Raw genomic sequence first — 24,439 nt, forward strand, 5'->3', positions numbered from 1 at the left:
ATACAGGCCTGGCAGAGCATCACCAGAGAAGACACCCAGCAACTGGTGATGTCCATGAATCGCAGACTTCAAGCAGTCATTGCATGCAAAGGATATGCAACAAAATACATAATGGGTTATGGGGAGAAGGGGAGAGAATGGCTAAACATGACTACTTTCATTTACATGACATTGCTGTGTCCCAAACACTATGGTTCCCTAAAATGGGGGAACTATGTATAAACACTGCTGTAAGTTCTACATAGCGAAACCAAAATGTATAAAAATAGCTTTTATTAAAATCTGACAATGTACACTTTAACCACATATGATTTTTTCTATTACAAATCTCAAATTGTGGAGTACAGAGGCAATAAATAAATGATGGGTCTTTGGCCCAAACATTATTTAGGGCACTGTAGATGCGGCCTGACCTGCTGAGTTACTCCAGCACTTTGTGTCTTTTTTTCCCTGTCTTGATTCTTATGCGTGACTTTGTCAGCCACTGTTGTGCCAGCGTCGGGCAATGGTTAGCTGTGATCATAAGTGGTAGGAGCAGAATTAGGCCATTCAGCCTATCAAGTCTACTCCGCCATTCAATCATGGATGATCTATCTTTCCCTCTCAACCCCATTCTCTCCCCTTCTCCCCATAACCCATTATACCTTTACTAATCAATAATCTATTAATCTCAACTTTCAAAATATCCATTGACTTGGCCGCCACAGCCTTCTGTGGCAATTAATTCCACTGATTCACTACCCTCTGACTAAAATATTCCTCGTCATCTCCTTTCAGAGGTACATCCTTTTATTATGAGCTATGGCCTCTGGTCCAAGAATCTCCCACGAGTGGAAACATTCTCTCCCTCCTCCTTCTAAACTCCAGCGAGTACTAGCCCAGTGCCGTCAAACGCTCCTCATAGTTAACCCACTTGTCCCTGGTTGTGTGGGTGGGGGGAGCTGGAGAGACAGATCACAGCACTCAGGCCTGTTTGTCTGCGGCTGTCTCCAGTGTGTGGGTGGGTGGGAGTACACTGATCCCAGCACTCAGGGTTGTGTGTCTGCTGCTGTCCACAGTGCTCTCCTGCCGGAAGGAGTGGAAATAACGGAAGCCAGCAGTCCAACTCCCAAGGAAGATGATCAGCAGGGGAGCGAACAGCAAGAAGGCCAAGAGATTAAATTGTTCACGTAAGTCGAGAGATCTCTGCAGCTCAAACAGTGCCAGGAGGAGACCGCCAACTGGTAGAATGAGAGAGAGAGAGAGAGAGAGACAGACTCGCCAGTGAAAAACACAGAGTGCTGGAATAACTCAGCGGGTCAGGCAGCATCTGTGGAGAACATGGAGAGGTGACGTTTCATTTAGTTCAGTTAATTGTAACGTGTACCGAGGTACAGTGAAAAGCTTATCGTTGCGTGCTGTCAAGTCAGCGAAAATACTATACATGATTACAATCAAGCCGTCCATAGTGTGTAGATACAAGATAAAGGGAATAGTGCAAGTGCAAGATAAAGTCCACAGTGCTGCGTTGCTGCTGACCCGCTGAGTTACTCCAGCACTCTGTGAAACGTCACCTATCCATGTTCTCCACAGATGCTGCCTGACCCGCTGAGTTACTCCAGCACTCTGTGAAACGTCACCTATCCATGTTCTCCATAGATGCTGCCTGATCCGCTGAGTTACTCCAGCACTCTGTGAAACGTCACCTATCCATGTTCTCCACAGATGCTGCCTGACCCGCTGAGTTACTCCAGCACTCTGTGAAACGTCACCTATCCATGTTCTCCACAGATGCCGCCTGATCCGCTGAGTTACTCCAGTACTCTGTTGTTTCCACTGTGTTCAGCTATAGTACCACTCTTTTCAGCCCAGCCTGAGTACCAACATCCATTGAGACTTGTTGGCAATCTGGGTCTCAGCAGGCGGGGGCTCCCAGAGACTGGTGTCCAGCCCGTATTCCCATGGAACAGATCACGTGCAGCCACTGGTGACCCGTTTCAGAAAGTACCGGGGAAAGGGCTAAGGTTTATTATTGTCACTCAGCCTCTCCAGCCTGTGCTGCCATTTAGTAATGCCTGAACATTCCCTCCAGCAAAACACAAAGTGCAAGAGGAACTCAGCAGGTCAGGCAGCATCTGTGGTGGCAAATGGATGGTTGAAGTTTCCGGTCGAGACCCTGCATCAGGATTGAGAGTGCAGGGGTTAAAGTTCATGTGATAGGAGAAGAATTAGGCTATTCGGCCCATCAAGTCTACTACGCCATTCAATCAAGGCTGATTTATCTCTCCCTCTCAACCCCATTCTCCTGCCTTCTTCCCATAACCCCTATCACCCATACTAATCAAAAATCTTTCTATCTCTGCTTTAAAACTATCCATTGATTTGGCCTCCACAGCTGTTTGTGGCAGATTTCCATGGATTCGCCACCCTCTGACTAAAGAAATTCCTCCTCATCTCCTTCCTAAAGGAACGTCCTTATAGTCTAAAGCTATAAGGCTCTGGTACTAGACTCTCCCACTAGTGGAAACATCCTGTCCACATCCACACTATAAAGAGGTGACCCTCACCCACCCAACCCCCTCCCCTATCTGCCATAACCCTCCCCTGTCTGGTTCCACTTCCAGCCCCTGTTTCCACCCACTCTCTCTGTTCTTCCCACCTGTCTCCATCTCCCATCATTCGCTTCCAGTCATCCTCTCACCACTTTATTCCGGCAATCTCTCCTCCACTCTCTGTCCTGCCGCCGGGTCTTGACCCAGAACATCGACCATCCCTCGGCCTCCACTGCTGCTGCTCAACAGATGGTGCAAGGGGGAGGGATTCATTTCCTTGGGTCATTGGGACCAGTTCTGGGAGAGGTGGGACCAGTACAAACTTCACTTAGGCTGGACTGGAACCGATGTCCATGGGGGAATGTTTACTAGTGCTGTTGGGGGGGGCAGGGGAGTGGGAACCAATGCAGGGAGACAGAGGGCTGTAAAATGAAGGCAGAAGCAAAAGGTAGAAGGGAGAAAAGTAAAAGTGGAAGGCAGCGAGATCAATGGCAAACATCAAAAAGGGCCACATTACATCATCATTGTACAATGGCTAAGAATGTCAAAACAAACCTGAAAGCTTTGTGCAGTAATGTGAGGAGCATTCGTATCAAGGTGGATGAATTGAATGTGCTGTTAACGGATATGATATAGTTGGGATTACAGAGACGTGGCTCCAGGGTGACCAAGGCTGGGAGCTCAACATGCAGGGGTATTCATTATTCAGGAAGGATAGACAGAAGGAAAGAGGAGGTGGGGTGGCATTGCTGGTTATAGAGGAGATTAATGCAATGGTCAGGAGAGACATTAGCTTGGATGCTGTAGAATCTGTATGGGTAAATGCGAAATCGCCAAGGGCAGAAAACGCTTGTTGGAATTGTGTATAGACCACCAAGCAGCAGTAGTGAGGTTGGAGATAGCATCAAACAGGAAATTAGGGATGCGTGTAGCAAAGGTATAGCAGTTATTATGGGTGACTTTAATCTACATATAGATTGGGCTAACCAAATTGGTAACACCACTGAGGAGGAGGATTTCCTGGAGTATATACGGGATGGTTTTCTAAGCTAATATGTAGAGGAACTAACTAGAGGGCAGGCCATCCTAGACTGGGTATTATGTAATGAGGAAGGATTAGTTGGCGATCTTGTAGTGCAAAGCCCCTTGGGCAACAGTGACCATAATATGGTAGAATTCTGCATTAAGATGGAGAATAGTAAGATTAAACGAGAACTTACCAGTTTGAAGTTTGATCTTGATTTTATGAGGAGTTACGATGAGCGATTACGTGAAGAAGGGCCGTCCGTCTGCGTGCGCGTCAATCTTCAAAGCAGCGGTGTTAAATCACAGATAAAAAAGAAGACCTGAGAATAATAAGATTGTGAAGAAACTAGAACTTCCATATGACCTTGATAATATGAGGGTGGGAGCGGAGGGCACATAATCGCTCATCGTAACTCCTCATAAAATCAAGATCAAACTACAAAATGGTAAGTTCTCGTTTAATCTTACTATTTTACTTCGGAGTCACGTGAGTGACTACGTGAAGATTTCAAAGCTCTGTGATTTCATGCCGGTTACGAATCCATGCGTCACACACTGAATGGATTGACCATGGATGAGTGTAGTCCTTAAAGCATTCAGACATAACATAGTTAAGTAAAGACACTGATGCTTTAAAGTGAAAAGAACGTTTTTTTTTATTAGTAACCCATCCCATCCTGGGGGGAAACTATGAAACAGAACTTAAAACGGTATGTGCAAACACCCCCAGTCCGGTTATAGGTTTGTTGTAAAACCGGTGGAACATTCGTTCATTTGCCCATCCTGCAGCCGCTAGGATGTCGTCGAGGGGCACGTCCATTGCTCTTGCTGCCGACGTAGATGCAGCCCTGGTTGAGTGAGATTTTAAAATGTCAATGTTCACTCCCGCTTTTGCCATTACCTCCTTTAACCATCTGGAGATGGTTTGAGTCGATACCTTATGGTGAGGTGTTTTGTGACTGATCAGGACCGATTGCTCAGAGCCTCTGAGGTCCCTCATGACTCTTAGGGAATTATGTAAGTGTGTTGGTCCTCGGGATATGCCAAGAACTCTATCTTGATCCCTGGCACTCCCGGCCTGCTCTGTTTTATCAAGTCCTTGATGACAAAAGTTATATTGTTGACATTGGTGGTCATGTAGTCAAGTCGCAACTTGTACAGAGTCTGGACTCTTTGTGCTGTTACCAGTGCCATTAGCATGACCACCTTCAGGGTGAGCTTAGATAAAGGTAAGGACATAGGTGGTGCCCACTGTCGAAGTAGTGTAAGCACCCAGATGTCTGTGTACCTAGGCCTCGGTGGTGTAGAATTGAATATACCCTTCATAAATCTGGTTATGAGAGGGTGCGTTCCTATCGACCCGTGCCCTGCCTCCAGCATTAAATAGGAGGATAGCGCGATTCTGGCACTATTTATTGCACTATAGCCTAATTTATGATCATAGTACAGGGTGGATAGGAACTCTAGTACATCCGTGATCCGAGCTGTATCATATGAAATGTTGGTGGCCTTGCAGAACATTTCCCACTTCTTTACGTGAGAGACGTCCTGTTTTTGAGTACTGTCCCTCCACGCCGCTGTAATCACATCCACAGTCCGTTTGGACAGTCCGAGCCCCTGATATGGCCTTCTCAGAATCTGCAAACCAATAAATTGATTCGGTCATGTAGTGGATGGTTGCTCCCCGTCACTGGGTGCACTAGTAAGTCCCTGCTCTTCGGTACAGCCGTTAATGGCTGGGTTATTATTCCCAAGATTCTCGGGAACGAGGCTTGTGTAGGCCAATCCGGCACTACCAAAATGCCTGTGGCTTTATCTTGCTAGATTTTTGTCAAGCATCGGCTGATGAGGCAAAATGGAGGAAATGCACACATGAAATTTCCTCCCCAATCGAGGGAGAAAGCATCCACTGCCACTGTCCCTGGGTCTGGCTCCCAGGACACATATTTGGGTAACTGATAGTTTAATCTGGATGCAAACAGATCAATATCTGGGATGCCAAATCGTTAGGCTGTGGGCCGAGCATCAAAAATGTGTCTAGAAATAGGATTTTGTGACCCAAGTCACCAAACTACATGAAATGTTCACATATTGTGTAATTTTTTTAATATAAATCACCCCTGAAACTCGATATGAAGAAGACTTGCACATTTTTATTAAATTAGAGAAAATCCGGAAAAATGTCGGGAATTTTTTAGTCCAATCAAAGCACATTTAACATTGAGTTGTCTGCCAGTTGGCCAATCACGCGCTTTGTTTCAGGCTAGCACACAAAATGGCTGAGGGGGCTTCACAGATGCCTGTTTTACTGGAGATTCCGATGTGTTGTTCTGTGGAATAAATGTCGTGGAAACTTGCAGCAGGTAATTGTATTTAGTGGGAAAAGCATTAAAAAGGCTGAAGAAAGTGCTGCGAAGTGGATTAAAGTGCAAGAAAGCCTTCAAAGTCCCTGCTGATGTGCTGGAACACAAAGAAGGCCCTCATGAATCAACTAACTGAAAGGTAAGACTAAAGTCTGAATTTATGAAAATCTATCTGTATGGACTTTAATTAATTTAATTGCACCATTTTATAATGTGAATAAATTCATTCATTCATTCCTTATTCATTCACTCACTCACTTACTCATTCATTCATTCATGAAATTGAGGGCCTAAACTATAACACAGTCAATTAAACATTGTCACTAATGCCAGCTTGTAGTAGAGTAATAAGTCCTTAACAAATAATCTCGGAGCTGCCTGCGAAAACTTACCGGGAAAAAGTGCTCCGACCGCGGGGCCTAGGAACTCGCGATAAAGTGAAGCCGCGGTCTCAATTAATAAGCGGCCGATTCGCGATCACGGAGCCACGGATCATCTCCGCGGGCGGGCAGGGGGGGGGGGGAGGCTGCACATAGTGCCGTCTGTAGCGGTCGTTTTCAGACCCCGATAACGGGAGAAAAACGGAGGGATATCGATCGCTATTTACCGCGAGTACCTAGGCCCCGCGGTCGGAGCACTTTTTCCCGGTAAATTTTCGCAGGCAGCTCCGAGATTATTTGTTAAAGACTTATTACTCTACTACAAGCTGGCATTAGTGAAAATGTTTAACTGACTGTGTTATAGTTTAGGCCCTCAATTTCATGAATGAATGAATGAATGAATGAATGAATGAATGAATGAGTAAGTGAGTGAGTGAATGAATAAAGAATGAATGAATGAATGAATTTATTCACATTATAAAATGGTGCAATTAAATTAATTAAAGTCCATACAGATAGATTTTCATAAATTCAGACTTTAGTCTTACCTTTCAGTTAGAGTTGATTCATGGGGGCCTTCTTTGTGTTCCAGCACATCAACAGGGACTTTCAAGGCTTTCTTGCACTTTAATCCACTTCGCAGCACTTTCTTCAGCCTTTTTAATGCTTTTCCCACTAAATACAATTACCTGCTGCAAGTTTCCACGACATTTATTCCACAGAACAACACATCGGAATCTCCAGTAAAACAGGCATCTGTGAAGCCCCCTCAGCCATTTTGTGTGCTAGCCTGAAACAAAGCGCCTGATTGGCCAACTGGCAGACAACTCAATGTTAAATGTGCTTTGATTGGACTAAAAAATTCCTGACATTTTCCAGTTTTTCTCTAATTTAATAAAAAATGTGCAAGTCTTCTTCATATCGAGTTTCAGGGGTGATTTATATAAATTATTTTACACAATATGTGAAAATTTCATGTAGTTTGGTGACTTGGGTCACGAAACTGCAGAATAAAGCTCCTCAGCCCACAGCCTACGTGTGGTTATTTCGTTAAAAACTGCACGATTCGACCCATTCCGTGCTGTCATTAAATATCCATGACCTGGCATCTGCCACCGTGTTATATCTACCTGGTAGATAGACAGCTGTGACCCAAATATCCCTCTCGATACACCAGTGCCAGATAAGATTTGTCAATCTGTCACAAGATACAGATTTAACACCACCCATGTGATTGACATATGCCACCGCTGTTGTGTTATCCACCTGAAGTTGAACATGCACATGTTGCATGGTGCTGCAAAAAGCCTTGAGCCCATAGTATGCCCCCAACAATTCTAGGTAATTGATCCCATGTTGTTGAAGAATTGCAGACTCCTGCTCATTCCATCTACCCCCGCAGCTGGTGACTGTGTCAGTTGCTCCCCATCTTAAACTACTTGCATCGGTTTGTAGGACCACCAATGGGGTAACCAGCAAGATTTCCCTTGAGCTATGACATATGTTCGTCATCCACCATTGTAATTCAACAATGGCCTCAGCTGGCAATTGCATTGGTCTGTCGTATTGACCAACGTGGGATCTGAGTGCTCGTTCCTTTGTTCGTTGTAAATTTTGATAATGCAAAGGCCCGTAGCGTACTGCTGGAAATGCAGCCACTAATTTGCCAATCACACTCGCTGTTTGCCTGATAGGCTTATATTTGACTATAAGGTTATTGCAGGCTTTTGTTAGATCTAGTTGTTTGCCCCTGGGCAAAGTCACTAACATGTGAACTGTGTTAATTGTGAACCCCAGGTAATCAATAACCTTGGTAGGTGTCAATTTTGATTTAACTGGATGGATGAGGAAACCAAGTCTTTCAAACATGGTTTTTGTTGCTATAACTGATGATTCTGCCAATTCTTTGGTGACCCCAAATATGAAAATGTCATCCAAATATGCCATGACTATGTGATTCTGAGATCGCAGTAAACCCAGAATAAGTTTCAGTAGTTTTGTGAATAGTCTGGGGGCTGAAGTCAGCACATTTGGCAGTGCCTTGTATTGCCATAACTGACCCATCCAGTTAAATTTCAAATATCTCCTGTGCTCTTTGTGAATAGACACCGAATAGTATGCATCTTTAAGGTCGATGCATGCCACATAACCATTTTTGGAAACCAACTGCATGGCTGTGCCAAGGTTATCCATTTTGAAGTGTTTATATTGCACATATGTATTGAGTTCCGTAAGATCTATTATGATACGACACCCTCCATCTTTTTTCTCTTTTGAGAAAATATTGGATATAAATTGGTGAGGTTCCGTATGTGACCTCTCAATTACATTTTTGTCAGATAATGTTTGAATTTCTGCTTGTATATCCAAAGTTTCTTGTTGTGAGAAAACATATGTGCGATTTGGTGAATATTGTGTGGGTGGTAATGAATCCAAATTGAACTCAATTTTGAACCCTTGTATACTGATCCGTTGTGACCCAACACCATTCATTTAAGAAATATTTCAACCTTCCCCCCACTGGTACGTGAGGCCTATCTAAGGTGTTCCCCAAGGAACTAGGTTGACTTGCCTCCAATGTTACTGGCGGTATGGCGCTGGTTTCCGCTCGCGAGGCTTGGTGGTTGCCCTTTGCGCATCCTCGTTGTGGGCCGGCTGGGGCCTACCCCTAAAAAAGACCTTGATGCCTCTTGTGTAGGTCTTCCACCAGTGCCGGGGCCCCTAGGCATGTATCGCCTGGAACTATAAGGGTACATCCTTTGCGATTAACCCTTTTGTGTGTTCTGGCCTTTGGTTATGAGGCGAACGGTCTTTGCCTCATCGTCCAGATTCCGTACCTGCCTTGGCAGATCTTCGCCAAATAGAAAGTTGGCTGGCTGGACGTTGCTGGCCTTACATAGCACAGGAAACTTTGAATTAATTGCCGGTCTTATTGCGTTTTTACGCAGGCAATTAATTTCAAAATGGGCATTACAGAATAATGCCATGGTGTCTTGGTCTCTGTCGCTGAGTAGTCCTCCATCTACTCTTCTTGTGAATGACGTGATGCCAGAAGCCACTAATTTGAGGACTTTCTGGAGTTTCATCTCCTGTGTCCTGACTCCTGGTCCAATCTGTCCCCAGATGGTGTGGTTCACAGCTTGAACGTTGAGGGAAGCACAGTTTGCAGGAGGGGGGTACCTGTTCATGGTTTCCTCCATGGCCAGTTCTTTCAACTGGTGAGCTGCCAAGTAATTTATGTTACTGGCCAGGTCTTCGTCCAGGGGTGCACCCAATGGCGTCGTTATAGCAAACCTGGATGATTGTAGCGGTACTTCCGCTCCGCGTCCATGGGAATGCTCCCCCGCTGAGCTCCCTTATTCAGTCAGGATACTGTTGTCCCGATGTACTTCCCCCTTCTCCAGTGGAGACCCGTGCTGATACTGCTCCCTCCTACGGAGCAGATCATTCTGGAGCAACTTCTCCATAAGTTGCTCCATATGGAAAAGTCGCCCACGGACGCTTCCCGATGATGGAGGGAATCCCTCCTCCCCTGACTCATCTGAGTCAACGGGTGTGGCAGACTTGTGTGTGGCCTTGCGTCCTGCCGGGACTGCCACGGTGCTTTGCTTGTGCACCTGGTCTGCTCCTGCCGGTTCTGCTGCCGGCGGCAATGTCGGTGAAACAGACAGTCGCCCGCTACCCGGATTACCGCGGTCTTCGGTAGCCGACTTCCCCGCAGGCCGTCTCTTCATCTTCGACATGCTGGGTCCACTCCTGAAAATACAAATATTTTCTGAACCCGCAAAAGACCACAGAGTAGTTTTAAAAAACTTACCTGCCGTTTTTTAAACCTAACCGCTGGGAGGACGCAGCACCCCTGACAGTCGGTCGTTGCGTGTAGCTTTCTGACGTAATGACGCGCACGCAGATGGATGGCCCTTCTTCACGTAGTCACTCATGTGACTCCGAAGTAAAATGACACAGTTAATTCAGAGGCAAGGGTCCTAAACTTAAAGAAAGGTAACTTTGATGGTATGAGATGGGAATTGGCTAGGATAGACTGGCAAATTATACTTAAAGTGTTGATGGTGTATATGCAATGGCAAAGATTTAATGATCCCATGGATGAATTACAACATTTGTCTGGCGTAAACATAAAACAGGGAAGGCGGTTCAACCGTGGCTAACGAGAGAAATTAGGGATAGTGTTAAATCCAAGGAAGAGGCAGTAAGTTGGCCAGAGGAAGCAGCAAACCAGAGGACTGGGAGAAATTTAGAATTCAACAGAGGAGCACAAAGGGATTAATTAAGAGGGGGAAAATAGAGCATGACAGAAAGCTTGAGGGGAATATAAAAACTGACTGTAAAAGCTTCTATAGATATGTGAAAAGGAAAAGATTAGTGAAGACAAATGGTCCCTTACAGTCAGAATCAGGTGAATTTATAATGAGAAACAAGCAAATGGCAGACCAGTTAAACAAGTACTTTGGTTCTGTCTTCACTAAGGAAGACACAAATAATCTCCCAAAATACTAGCGGACCGAGGATCTAGCGGGAGGGAGGAACAGAAGGAAATCCACATTAGTCAGGAAATGGTGTTGGGTAAACTGTTGGAACTGAATGCAGACCATCAGACCCCAGGGTCTGATGGTCTGCATCCCAGAGTACTCAAGGAGGGGGCCCTAGAAATCATGGATGCATTGGTGATCATTTTCCAATGTTCTATCGGCTCTGGATCGGTTCCTGTGGACTGGAGGGTAGCTAATGTAACCCCACTTTTTAAGAAATGGAGGGAGAGAGAAAATGGGGAAATATGGACCGGTAATATAGACTACTAGCATGGATAGTGGGGAAGATGTTTGAGTCAATTAATAAAGATGTTACAGCAGTGCATTTGGAAAGCAGTGACAGGATCGGTCAAAGTCAGCATGGATTTATGAAGGGGAAATCATTCTTGCCTAATCTTTTGGAATTTTTGAGGATGTAACAAGTAGAATGGATAAGGGAGAGCCAGTGGATGTGGTGCATCTGGAGTTTCAAAAAGCATTTGACAAGGTCCCACACAAGAGATTAGTGTGCAAAATTAAAGCACATTGTATTGGGGGCAGGATATTGACATGGATAGAGAACTGGTTGGCAAACAGGAAGCAAAGAGTAGGAATTAACGGGTCCTTTTCAGAATGGCAGGCAGTGACTAATGGGGTGTCGCAAGGCTCAGTGCGAGCTGCAAGGAGGATGCTGTGAAGCTTCAGGGTGACTTGGATAGGTTGGGTGAGTGGGCAGATGCATGGCACAAGCAGTATAATGTAGATAAATTTGAAGTTATCCACTTTGGTTGCAAAAACAAGAGGCAGATTATTATCTGATTGGTGCCAGTTTAGGGAAAGGAGAGGTAGATCTAGGTGTCCTTGTACATCAGTCATTGAAAGTAGCCGCAGAAATAGTGGATGCATTAGTGATAATTTTTCAAAACTCTGTAGATTCTGGAGTAGTTCCTGAGGACTGGAGGGTAGCTAATGTAACCCCACTTTTTAAAAAGGGAGGGAGAGAGAAAACGGGGAATTACAGACCAGTTAGTCTAACATCGGGGGGGGGGAAATTCTGGAGTCAGTTATTAAAGATGGGATAGCAGCACATTTGGAAAGTGGAGAAATCATTGGACAAAGTCAGCATGGATTTACGAAAGGTAAATCATGTCTGACGAATCTTATAGAATTTTTCGAGGAATTAATTAGTAGAGTGGAAAAGGGAGAACCAGTGGATGTGTTATATCTGGACTTTCAGAAGGCTTTCGACAAGGTCCCACATAAGAGATTAGTATACAAACTTAAAGCACACGGTATTGGGGGTTCAGTATTGATATGGATAGAGAACTGGCTGGCAGGCAGGAAGCAAAGAGTAGGAGTAAACGGGTCCTTTTCAGAATGGCAGGCAGTGACTAGTGGGGTACCGCAAGGCTCAGTGCTGGGACCCCAGCTATTTACAATATATATTAATGATCTGGATGAGGGAATTGAATGCAACATCTCCAAGTTTGCGGATGACACGAAGCTGGGGGCCAGTGTTAGCTGTGAGGAGGTTGCTAGGAGGCTGCAAGGTAACTTGGATAGGTTGGGTGAGTGGGAAAATGCATGGCAGATGCAGTATAATGTGGATAAATGTGAGGTTATCCACTTTGGTGGCAAAAATGGAAAGTAGACTATTATCTGAATGGTAGCCGATTAGGAAAAGGGGAGATGCAACGAGACCTGGGTGTCATGGTACACCAGTCATTGAAAGTAGGAATGCAGGTGCAGCAGGCAGTGAAGAAAGCAAATGGTATGTTAGCATTCATAGCAAAAGGATTTGAGTATAAGAGCAGGGAGGTTCTACTGCAGTTGTACAGGGTCTTGGTGAGACCACACCTGGAGTATTACGTACAGTTTTGGTCTCCTAATCTGAGGAAAGACATTCTTGCCATAGAGGGAGTACAGAGAAGGTTCACCAGACTGAATCCTGGGATGGCAGGACTTTCATATGAAGAAAGACTGGATAGACTCGGCTTGTACACGCTAGAATTTAGAAGATTGAGGGGGGATCTTATAGAAACTTACAACATTCTTAAGGGGTTGGACAGGCTAGATGCAGGAAGATTATTTCCGATGTTGGGGAAGTCCAGAACTAGGGGTCACAGTGTAGGGATAAGAGGGAAGCCTTTTAGGACCGAGATGAGAAAATCATTTTTTACACAGAGAGTGGTGAATCTGTGGAATTCTCTGCCACAGAAGGTAGTTGAGGCCAGTTCATTGGCTATATTTAAGAGGGAGTTAGATGTGACCCTTGTGGCTAAAGGGATCAGGGGGTATGGAGAGAAGGCAGGGATGGGATACTGAGTTGGATGATCAGCCATGATCATATCGAATGGCGGTGCAGGCTCATAGCAAAAGGATTTGAGTATAAGAGCAGGGAGGTTCTACTGCAGTTGTACAGGGTCTTGGCCTACTCCTGCACCTACTTTCTATGTTTCTATGTTTCTATGTAAGCATGTAGGTACAGCAGGCAGTGAAGAAAGCAAATGGCATGTTGGCATTCATAGCGAGAGGATTTGAGTACAGGAGTAGGGAGATGCTACTGCAGTAGAACAAGGCCCTAGTGAGACCACACCTGGAGTATTGTGTGCAATTTTGCTGTCCTAATTTGAGGAAGGGCATTCTTGCTATTGAGGGTGAAGTGAAGGTTCACCAGGTTAATTCCCGGGATGGCGCCACTGACATATGATGAAAGAATGGATCGACTGGGCTTGTATGCACTGTTCCCGATGTTAGGGGAGTCCAAAACCAGGGTTCACAGTTTAAGAATAAGGGGTAGGCCATTTAGGACTACGATGAGGAAAAAACTTCTTCACCCAGAGAGTTGTGAATTTGGAATTCTCTGCCACAGAAGGCAGTGGAGGCCAATTCACTGGATGTATTCAAGATAGAGTTATATTTAACTCTTAGGGCAAACAGAATCAAGGGATATGGGGAGAAAGCAGGAACAGGGTACCGATTTTGGATGATCAGCCATGATCATACTGAATGGCAGTACTGAATTGAAGGGGTGAAGGGCATACTCCTGCACCTACTTTCTATGTTTCGACATGCTTCCAGCAGATTGTTTGTTGCTCTAGATCGCAGCATCTGCCATCTCTTGTGATTGTCACCCCACCTCTGCATTCCCATCTACCTGCAATGATCCCTCAGCCCTCATTCGTCCAGCACCCCCCCCCCCCCCCCACCTATGGCTTAAGGCAGTGCATCTACCCGTCGTGGGAACAGCAAGTCTACCCGTCCTGGATTCCTGAGCGGTGATCTCTGGTGGTGGTGGCAGTGTGTTGGGCAGTGGTTAGCTGTGGGTCCCAGCACTCAGGGCTCTGTGTCTGCTGCTGTTCACAGTCTTCCCCAGTCGGATGGACAGAGAAAGGCAGAAATCAGCAGTCCAGGCACCAGGGGCGAGGAGCAACAAGGGGGAGAACAGGAAGGAGGACAAGAGACAAAACCATTCAGGTAAGCCGAGAGATCTCCAGAGCTCAAACAGTGCCAGCCACTTGTTCAATAACATTGGGGCACCGGCTGGGATGAGAGTGAGCTGCCGCTTCCCTCCCCTTCACCTTTAACAGAATCCCATGCCTGGTGAGTTTTAGTTTAGTTTAGAGATACAGCGCCGAAAAATAGGCCCTTCGGCCCACCGAGTCCACGTCGACCAGCGATCCCTGCACACTAACACTGTCCTACACACGAGGGACAATTTATAATTTTACCAAAGCCAATTAACCTACAAATCTGTATGTCGTTGGAGTGTGGGTGGAAACCCGAGCACCCACAGAAAACCCACGCAGTCACAGGGAGAACGTACAAACTTCGTACAGACAGCACCCATAGTCAGGATCAAACCCAAGCCTCTATGTGAGGATCGCTGGGCGTTGCAGACTTGGGCCAAAGATGTATCTCTATACTAAACCTCCAAACAGTACAGCACAGGAACAGGCCTTTCGGCCCACCATATCTGTGCTGAGTGCAATGCCTAATTAATCTCCTCAGCCGTCATTTGACCAGGTAGAATGGCCATATTTATTTTCGGTGATGGAAAAATTTCAACTAGGAGAGAAGTACTGTACATGGGTTAAATTGTTATATTCTAATTCAACAGCCAGAATATTAACAAACAAAATGTTATCAACTAAATTTAATCTCTCTAGAGGCTGTAGACAAGGATGTTCACTATCCCCACTATTATTTGCTCTTGCAATCGAACCCCTAGCAGAAAGCGTTAGAAACCATCCAGGAATATATGGATACAATACTAGAGACACAAGGAATAACATTTCCTTATATGCAGATGATGTACTAATATATATTACAAAGTTAGAAACTAGTATTCCAAACTTATTAAATCTAAGAACTCAATTTGGTCAGTTTTCGGGATATAGAATTAATTGGAATAAAAGTGAAATCATGCCAATAACAAAATTTAATTTACATACAATACAACAATCCCCTTTTAAAATAGTTAAAGATAAATTTAAACTAAGACATATACCTCTTTATTTAAACTAAATTTCCCACCCTTACTGAATAAACTACATAAGAATATTCAATACTGGAAAACACTCCCCATTTCTATGCTTGGGAGAATTAATGCTATAAAAATGATTTTTTTTACCGCAACTGCTGTACCTATTTCAATTAATTCCGATATATATTCCGAAAACTTTTTTCAAAAAAGTCGACTCCATTGTTACAAGTTTTGTCTGGGATTATAAGAATCATAGAATAAGTAAAAAACATTTATGTAAGTCAAAGATAAATGGAGGTTTGGCTTTGCCAAATTTCTTATTTTATTTTTGGGCAGTCCATATTAAAAACATGAATTTCTGGCTGGAAGAAATGGATCGACAACCAGATTGGTTAATGATGGAAAAGGAAGACTGTCTACCTTTTGACATAGGTCCGATCATATTTGTCCCCACAAAACTGCACAAAAAAACCTATAAAGAAAACCCCATAATACATAGTGGAATACGAATTTGGAAACAAATAAAAAAAGATTTAAAATTGAATAATATACCACTATGCCTTCCCATTGTAAATAATCCTTCATTCAAATCATCCTTTATGGACAAAGGTTTCACACAATGGAAAAATTATGGAATCAAAAATATTGCACATCTTTATGGAAAAGGCACTTTTCTTTCATTTCAAGAGTTACAACAGAATTATGGACTGCACTTAAATAATTTCTTCAGATATCCACAAATTAGAGATTATGTTAAATCTAATACACAAGTCTACAGGAATAGGGAATCAGAAATTCTTGATGAATGTTTGAACAAGCATCCTAATACTGAAAAACTAATAGCTTATATTTATAACACCCTACTAAACAACGAGGTACCACCGACCGAACCATATAGATACAAATGGGAAAATGAAATAGGTCACCCTATAACGAAAGATATGTGGGACGAAAGTTTACAACAAATACATCAATGTTCATTAAATGCCAGACATACTTTAATACAATTCAAGGTCTTACATAGACTACACTACTCTAAAATAAAACTAAATAGAATCTTCCCACAAATCTCTCCTATTTGTGATAAATGTCTACATCTAGAGGCTAATTTAACACATACGTTGTTTGCAAACTGTATAAAACTTAAACATTTCTGGACTGATATTTTTGAAATAACTTGAAATAACTTCAGAAGTTATTAATACAAATACCCAAACACAAAATTAATAATACTTGGAATATCAGAACAAAGTTTAACACTCACAACAAACCAAAGAAATTTCTTCGACTACAGTATAATAATCGGGAAAAAATTAATATTAAAATTTTGGAAAGGCCCTACAACCCCCACAATTAATATGTGGATTACGGAAATGTCGGAGACCCTATACTTAGAAAGAATTAGACTTGTCTTAATGGACAAACAAGATATTTTCGATAAAATCTGGGCTCCATTCATTAACTATCTGAAGGGATAGATTGGCACAGCACGAGGACCCAACTGAAACTTGAACTCAGGATCAGATGAAAAGCTATACTTTATAATCTACGAACCTATCTCCATTGACGTATTACAGGTAACCCATTCCACCTCCTCTGTTTTTCTGTTTTTTTTTAATTTGTAACTTTCTACCCTCTCTTTCTCTCTCTTTCTATAAAAAATAAAAACACTAGAAGCAGAAGTAATTGATAATTGAAAATTTTAATAATGTATGACTGATGTATATGAAAAGTCTTTTTACTATAATATGTAACTATACTTTATAATATGTCTACTTCTAATAAAAATAATATTAAAAAAAAACAAAATCTCCTCAGCCGTACATGACCCGATCGCTCCATTCCCTGCATATCAATGTGCCCCTCTCTGTGATATCTGCAGTTCCCCCAGAGATGCTGCCTGATCCGTTGAGTCACACCACCATTTAGTGAAGATCTTTGGTTAAACTACCATCTGAAGTTCTTTTTTATTGCCTATTAAAAGCCTCTTAATATCTCCACAGTCATATCTGCCTCCACCACCATCCCCTACAGTGCGTTCCAGGCACCCACCACTCTCAATGTTTAACAAAAAACTTGATTCGCACATCTTTAAACTTTACCCCTTTCATGCCCTCTATGACATATTCATCCTGGGATAAGGTTTTGTTAGCATTCCCAATCCTCTCCTTATAGCTAATACCCTCTAATCCAGGCAGCATTCGGGTAAACCTCTTGTGGACCTCTCCAAAGCCTCCACATCCTTCCTGTAATGGGATGACCAGAACTGCAACAATACTCCAGGTGCAGCCTGAACAAAGTCCTGCAGAGCTGCATCATGACTTCCTGAGTCCTATACACAATGCCCTGATCACCACACTGGCTCAGTTCTCTCTCTGCCGGGAGATTCCGTCACTCCAGCATGATCAGCACATTACTCGGGGCAAGAGCAGCTTGCTGTCCCCATTGTCCTAGCACAGTCATTCCCTTTTCCCCACACCTCCTCTCCTGCTGATAACTACCTCACATCCCTCTCTTAACCCCTCTGATGAAGGACCACTCACCTCAAACATTGACTGTTTCCCTTTCCTCACACGATGCTGACCTGCTGAGTGCTGCCAGCATGTTACTGAACACCGAGCGAGGTATATAGACCCACTGGCAGTCGCAGACTCTGTTCTCCACAGACCCACTGCTGATCCAGACAGAAGTCACATAAAGAGTTAATACTGCCCTGTACGAGCCTGACCCTGTAGACGTTCCTAGTACAGGACACTAACCCAGCTTACAATACTGCCCTGAACAAGCCTGATCCTGAATAGGTTGCTATTTCAAAAGAGAGTTAGATTTAGCTCTTAGGGCTAAGGGAATCAAGTGATATGGGGCAAAAGCCGGATCAGGTTACTGATTTTGGATGATCAGCCATGATCATATTGAATAGCAGTGCTGGTGCAAAGAGCCGAATATCTTACTCCTGCACCTATTTTCTATGTTTCTAGTACAGGTCTGCAGCTCAGCTTACAATACTGCCCTATATGACCCCGGCCCTGTATAGGTTCCTAGTACAGGTCTGTAGCTCTGCTTATAATACTGCCTTGTATGACCCTGTAGACATTCTTAGTACAGGTCTGTACCAGCGTACAATACTGCCCTGTATGAGCCTGTATAGGTTCCCAGTACACATCTGTAACAGTGTACAATACTGCCCTGTATGAGCCTGTATAGGTTCCCAGTACACATCTGTAACAGTGTACAATACTGCCCTGTATGAGCCTGTATAGGTTCCCAGTACACATCTGTACCAGTGTACAATACCGGCCCTGTATGAGCCTGCAGACATTCCTAGCACAGGTCCGTAACAGCTTACAACGCCACTGCCAGCCACGTTCCCGTACAACCCTGGTGCTCACACCACACATGTGGTACACTGACACCTGACAATGACATTCATTCACAACCCTGCTCTCATCCTCTCAAACCCTTGCCCACACCAAACACTTTAGTTTGGTTTAGTTTAGTTTTTAGCCCACCGAGTCTGCGCCCACCAATGTTCACACTAGTTGTATGCTACGCACTAGGGGCAATTTACAGAGGAAATGTAACCTACAAACCAGCACATCTTTGGGATGTGGGAGGATACAGGTATTCGGTGTGCATGCGCTCTCTCAGCCATCACCACTGTCAGGCTGTGAGTTTATTGCCGTTATTGCCAGCTTGTACCTGTGGTTTTCCCCAGAGTGCCCCTGGTGCCGTATCGAATCCCCTTGTCCAGTCAGGTGGTGAAGGACAAAGGCAAGGCAACGGTGAAGGCAGCAGCAAAGGTCAAGGAGGAGGTGCTGGCTGCAGAGCCTCTGCTCCACTCCAGCATCGATGACTATCTGATCTTCGAAGCCTACAACACAGCAATCTCAACCCTCTCAAACCTGGTGAGTGGGCTGCAATTGTGCCCGACTAGAGATACAGTGCATTCAGAAAGCATTCAGACCCCATCACTTTTTCCACATTTCGTTACATTACAACCTTATTTTAAAATGGATTAAATTCTTTTTTTTATCATCACTCTACACACAATACACCAAAATAAAGAGGCAAAATAGGTGTTTAGAAAATTTTGCAAAGTAATTAAAAAGAAATAGCTGAAATATCACATTTACATAAGTATTCAGACCCTTTGCTATGACACTTGAGCTTAGGTTCATCCTGTTTCCATTGATTATCCTTGAGATGTTTCTACAACTTGATTGCAGTCCACCAGTGGTAAATTAATTTGATTGGACATGATTTGGAAAGGCACACACTTGTCTATATAAGGTCCCACAGTTGACAGTGCATGTTAGAGCAAAAACCAAGCCATGAAGATGAAGGAATTGTCGGTAGACCTCCGAGACAGGATTGTGTCGAGACACAAATCTGGGGAAGAGTATAAAACAATTTCTGCAGCATTGTGGGTCCCGAAGAGCACAGTGGCCTCCGTCATTCTTAAATGGAAGAACTTTGGAACCACCAGGACTCTTCATAGAGCTGGCCGCCCGGCCAAACTGAGCAATCGGGGGAGAAGGACCTTGGTCAGGGAGGTGACCAAGAACCCGATGGCCACTCTGACAGAGCTCCAAAGTTCCTCTGGAGATGGGAAAACCTTCCAGAAGGACAACTATATCTGCAGCACTCCACCAATCAGGCCTTTATAGTGGAGTGGCCAGATGGAAGCCACTCCTCAGTGAAAGGTACATGACAGCCCGCTTGGAGTTTGCCAAAAAGCATACGAAACAAGATTCTCTGGTCTGATGAAGCCAAGATTGAACTCTTTGGCCTGAATGCCAAGCGTCACTGAAACCAGGCACCGCTCATCACCTGGCCAATGCCATACCTACGTTGAAGCATAGTGGTTGGTGGCAGCATCATGCTGTGGGGATGATTTTCAGCGGCAGGAACTGGGAGATTAGTCAGGATCAAGGGAAGATGCACAAAGATGAAAACCTGCTCCAGAGCGTTCTGGATCTCAGACTGGGGTGGAGGTTCACCTTCCAACAGATCAACAGCCCTAAGCACACAGCCAAGACAACGCAGGAGTGGTTTTGTGACAAGTCTGTGAATGTCCAGCCAGAGCCCGGACTTGAACCAAATCGAACATCTCAGGAGGGACTGAAAATAGCTGTGCATCGACGCTCCCCGTCCAACCTGATAGAGCTTGAGAGGATCTGCAGAGAACATTGGGAGAAATCACCCAAATACAGGTGTGCCAAGCTTGTAGCGTCATACCCAAGAAGACTTGAGGATGTAATGGCTGCCAAAGTTGCCTCAACAAAGTACTGAGTAAAGGGTCTGAATGCTTATATAAAGGTGATATCTATCTATCTAATCTATCTATCTATCTATCTATCTATCTATCTATCTATCTATCTATCTATCTATCTATCTATCTATCTATCTATCTATCTATCTATCTATCTATCTATCTATCTATCTATCTATCTATCTATCTATCTATCTATCTCTATATTACTAAAAGTCTGATCTTGACCACTTCCTGTTGTTCTGTATATTGATTTTAGAAAAAGCACTGCCACTTACAGCTGTGATTTTTGGCCTTCTTACTCAGTCCCCCTCCGCTGTGCAGGACAAGAGGAATTTTCCCATCGATGAAAAATAAAAGAGTTATTAGTATTTTAAAAATGTTGAGATTCTCTCTCCTGAAGGCCACGCCCCTTCCGGAGGGACAATAAAACCCGGAAGTCTTGAGTGCCTCAGTCAGTTTCTGCAAGATGGGGGAGCTAGAGGTCTGAGTCTCTCAGTCTGAGCTGCGAATAACATTGAATATATGTCTACTAAATCGTGAGTGTGGTTTTACTGGCCTTGAGTGCCCTTAATGTGGTTTGAAAATGAAAATGTGGTTGGTTTGAAGTGAAGCACTGCAAATGGTTGTTTGTGGTGGTTGGTTTGAAGCACTGCAAATGGCTGTTGGTGGTGGTTGGTTTGAAGTGAAGCACTGCAAATGGCTGTTCATGGTGGTTACTTGACAACTTCCTGTTTGCACTGTATATTGATTTAAGATAAAACGCTTCCACTTACGGCTGTGATTTTTGGCCATCTTATTGAGTTGCAGAGGATTCTTCCCACCAATGAAAAATAAAAGTGTTATTAATGTTTAAAAAATATTGCGAATCTCCCTCTCCTGTCAATCGCACCCTTCCGGGGAGGGGGAGGGATTATAAAACCAAAGTGGGTGTGGTTCAGTCTCTGCAAGATGGGGGAGGGAGAGGTCACGACTCTGTCTGAGCTGTGAATCAACTGAACACACTGAACTGTGAGTGTGGTGTTTTGTGTAGTTTTATCGTGGTTTTATGGTGGTTTCACTCTGCTTGAAATGGTATGACTGCATTTGAATGTGGTGGCCTTGCACCCTGCATGAAATGGTATGAATGCATTTGAATTTGGTGGCCTTGCACCCTGCATGAAATGGTATGAAACTGCATTTGAATTTGGTGGCCTTGCACCCTGCTTGAAATTGTATGAAACTGCACTTGAATTTGGTGGCCTTGCACCCTGCTTGAAGTGGTATGAAACTGCACTTGAATATGGTGGCCTTGCACCCTGCTTGAAGTGGTATGAAACTGCACTTGAATTTGGTGGCCTTGCACCCTGCTTGAAGTGGTATAAAACTGCACTTGAATTTGGTGGCCTTGCACCCTGCTTGAAGTGGTCAGAAACTGCACTTGAATTTGGTGGCCTTGCATCCTGCTTGAACTGGTAGGAACCTCCACTTGAATTTGATGGCCATGCACCCTGCTTGAAGTGGTATGAAACTGCACTTGAATTTGGTGGCCTTGCACCCTGCTTGAAGTGGTACGAAACTGCACTTGAATTTGGTGGCCTTGCACCCTGCTTGAAGTGGCACAAAATTGCACTTGAATTTGGTGGTCTTGCACCCTGCTTGAAGTGGTACGAAACTGCACTTGAATTTGGTGGCCTTGCACCCTGCTTGAAATGGCATGAAACTGCACTTATAACCATATAACCATATAACAATTACAGCACGGAAACAGGCCATCTCGACCCTTCTAGTCCGTGCCGAACACGTATTCTCCCCTAGTCCCATATACCTGCGCTCAGACCATAACCCTCCATTCCTTTCCCGTCCATATAACTATCCAATTTATTTTTAAATGATAAAAACGAACCTGCCTCCACCACCTTCACTGGAAGCTCATTCCACACAGCCACCACTCTCTGAGTAAAGAAGTTCCCCCTCATGTTACCCCTAAACTTCTGTCCCTTAATTCTCAAGTCATGTCCCCTTGTTTGAATCTTCCCTACTCTCAGTGGGAAAAGCTTATCCACGTCAACTCTGTCTATCCCTCTCATCATTTTAAAGACCTCTATCAAGTCCCCCCTTAACCTTCTGCGCTCCAAAGAATAAAGCCCTAACTTGTTCAACCTTTCAAACTTGAATTTGGTGGTCTTGCACCCTGCTTGAAATGGCATGAAACTGCACTTGAATTTGGTGGCCTTGCACCCTGCTTGAAATGGTAGGAAACTGCACTTGAATTTGGTGGCCTTGCACCCTGCTTGAAATGGAATTTCAAGGAATAGCCGTGAGTCAACTGCCAGCCCACCTGCCGTGAGTGAGCTGCCAGCACACCAGGCTTGAGTGACTGAGCTGCCATCCCAAGAATCTGCCATTTGGCCCACGATGTCCATACTAGCCCTCTGGAAACTAGTCCCTTCAGCCCACAACACCCATACTAGCGCTCCAGAAAGACCCCCCCCCCACTGGCCACCAATATTGGAATTGGTGTTGAGGTGGAATATTGCGTTGGGGGACCAGCCCTCCCGTGTGATGCTGGGACCCAACGGGTCCCACTTAGTCTAGCATATTACTAAAACTCACATTTTGACCATTTCCTGTCTGCGTTGTAATAATATTTGCGCAAAAACGATGATTTTAGCACTACGATTTTTCGCCACCTTACTCACCATTCTCCTCTGCTGCAAATAAGCTTGGTGAAATAGTACAAAAGTTATGAAGGTTTTGAAGCATCCCCACACCCTCCTCCCCCACACCCCCCTCCCCCAGCACTTTGCATCCTTTCGTGTAAACCTGCATGGCTTTACAATGTGGGAAGAACCGGAATACCTAACGGAAACTCGTGCCTCACGGAGAACTATCCGCTGAGTAGTTACTACTCACTGCTGTGCCAGACATAACAACATGTGAACAGGAGGGCTGAGAGCTGGGCAATGGGAGGAGCTGGGTTGTTCCTACACAGACCAGACATGGACCTGGGGCAGGTGTCTATGGACAGGTCCTTGGTCCTATACACCCATCAGCTTTGCCATTCCCACCATGATGTCTGCCACCATCTCCAATCAAGCTTTAGTTCAGTTTAGTGTCATGTGTACTGAGGCACAGGGTACAGCATTTTGTTGTGTGCTATCCAGTCAGTGAAAAGACTACACATAATTACACTCAAGCCATCCACAGTGTACAGATACAGGATAAAGAGATAAAGTCCAGTAAAGTCCGATTACAGAGCCTGAGGGTTTCCAAAGAGGTAGATGGGAAGTCAGGACAGTTGGTGAGAGGACGATTCAGTTATCTGATGACAGCTGGGGGGGAACGGTCCCTGAATGTGGAGGAGGTCTAGCTCCATGTTAGGCTGCTCCTACGCCACGATCCTGTCCTGCTCCCTTGTATACCCTCTCCGCTCCACTCACCCTCTCGACAACTCTCCTCCCTCCAGATCCAGAGAGAAGTGAAGATCAAGGAGGACGAGGAGAGGAAGGAGCAGAAACTGAAGGAAGAAAAAGAGCAGCAGAAATCCTCAGCTAGCAAAGACAGCAAGAAGAAGTCTGCTGGGAAGAAGAAAGGCCAGTAGCAGCAGCACTGGGGGTGGGGGTGGGGGGGGGTAGTGGGCCTGGCTGGAGAGGAGACGGGGCAGGGGAAGTGGTGGGTGCATGGGTGGGAGTGGAGGGGCAGTTAAAGGTTTAACCCTCAGAAGTCTTGAAATACAGTGATCAGTAAACTGCTGACCTGACCCGCCTCCCTCATCCGTTGTTCCCCCTCCTCCCCACCCCCCCCACACTGTCACCCCCCCCCCACACTGTCACCCCCCCCCACACTGTCACCCCCCCCCCCACACTGTCA

At 44.7% G+C, this 24,439-nt stretch overlaps 1 protein-coding gene across 1 annotated transcript in view; it reads left to right on the plus strand.

Moving 5' to 3' along the window:
- The window catches only part of spef2 (sperm flagellar 2), a 162,550-nt gene that overhangs the window by 113,584 nt on the left and 24,527 nt on the right, over positions 1-24,439 (plus strand). The window contains exons 27-30 of the mRNA XM_033018764.1: positions 1,059-1,169; positions 14,196-14,306; positions 19,031-19,220; positions 24,036-24,162. Coding sequence (XP_032874655.1) covers positions 1,059-1,169; positions 14,196-14,306; positions 19,031-19,220; positions 24,036-24,162 — 539 coding nt within the window. The remainder of the gene's footprint in view (positions 1-1,058; positions 1,170-14,195; positions 14,307-19,030; positions 19,221-24,035; positions 24,163-24,439) is intronic.

The sequence above is a fragment of the Amblyraja radiata genome, chromosome 3 (genome assembly GCF_010909765.2).
Source record: "Amblyraja radiata isolate CabotCenter1 chromosome 3, sAmbRad1.1.pri, whole genome shotgun sequence".
In the NCBI taxonomy this organism is placed as follows: Eukaryota; Metazoa; Chordata; class Chondrichthyes; order Rajiformes; family Rajidae; genus Amblyraja; species Amblyraja radiata.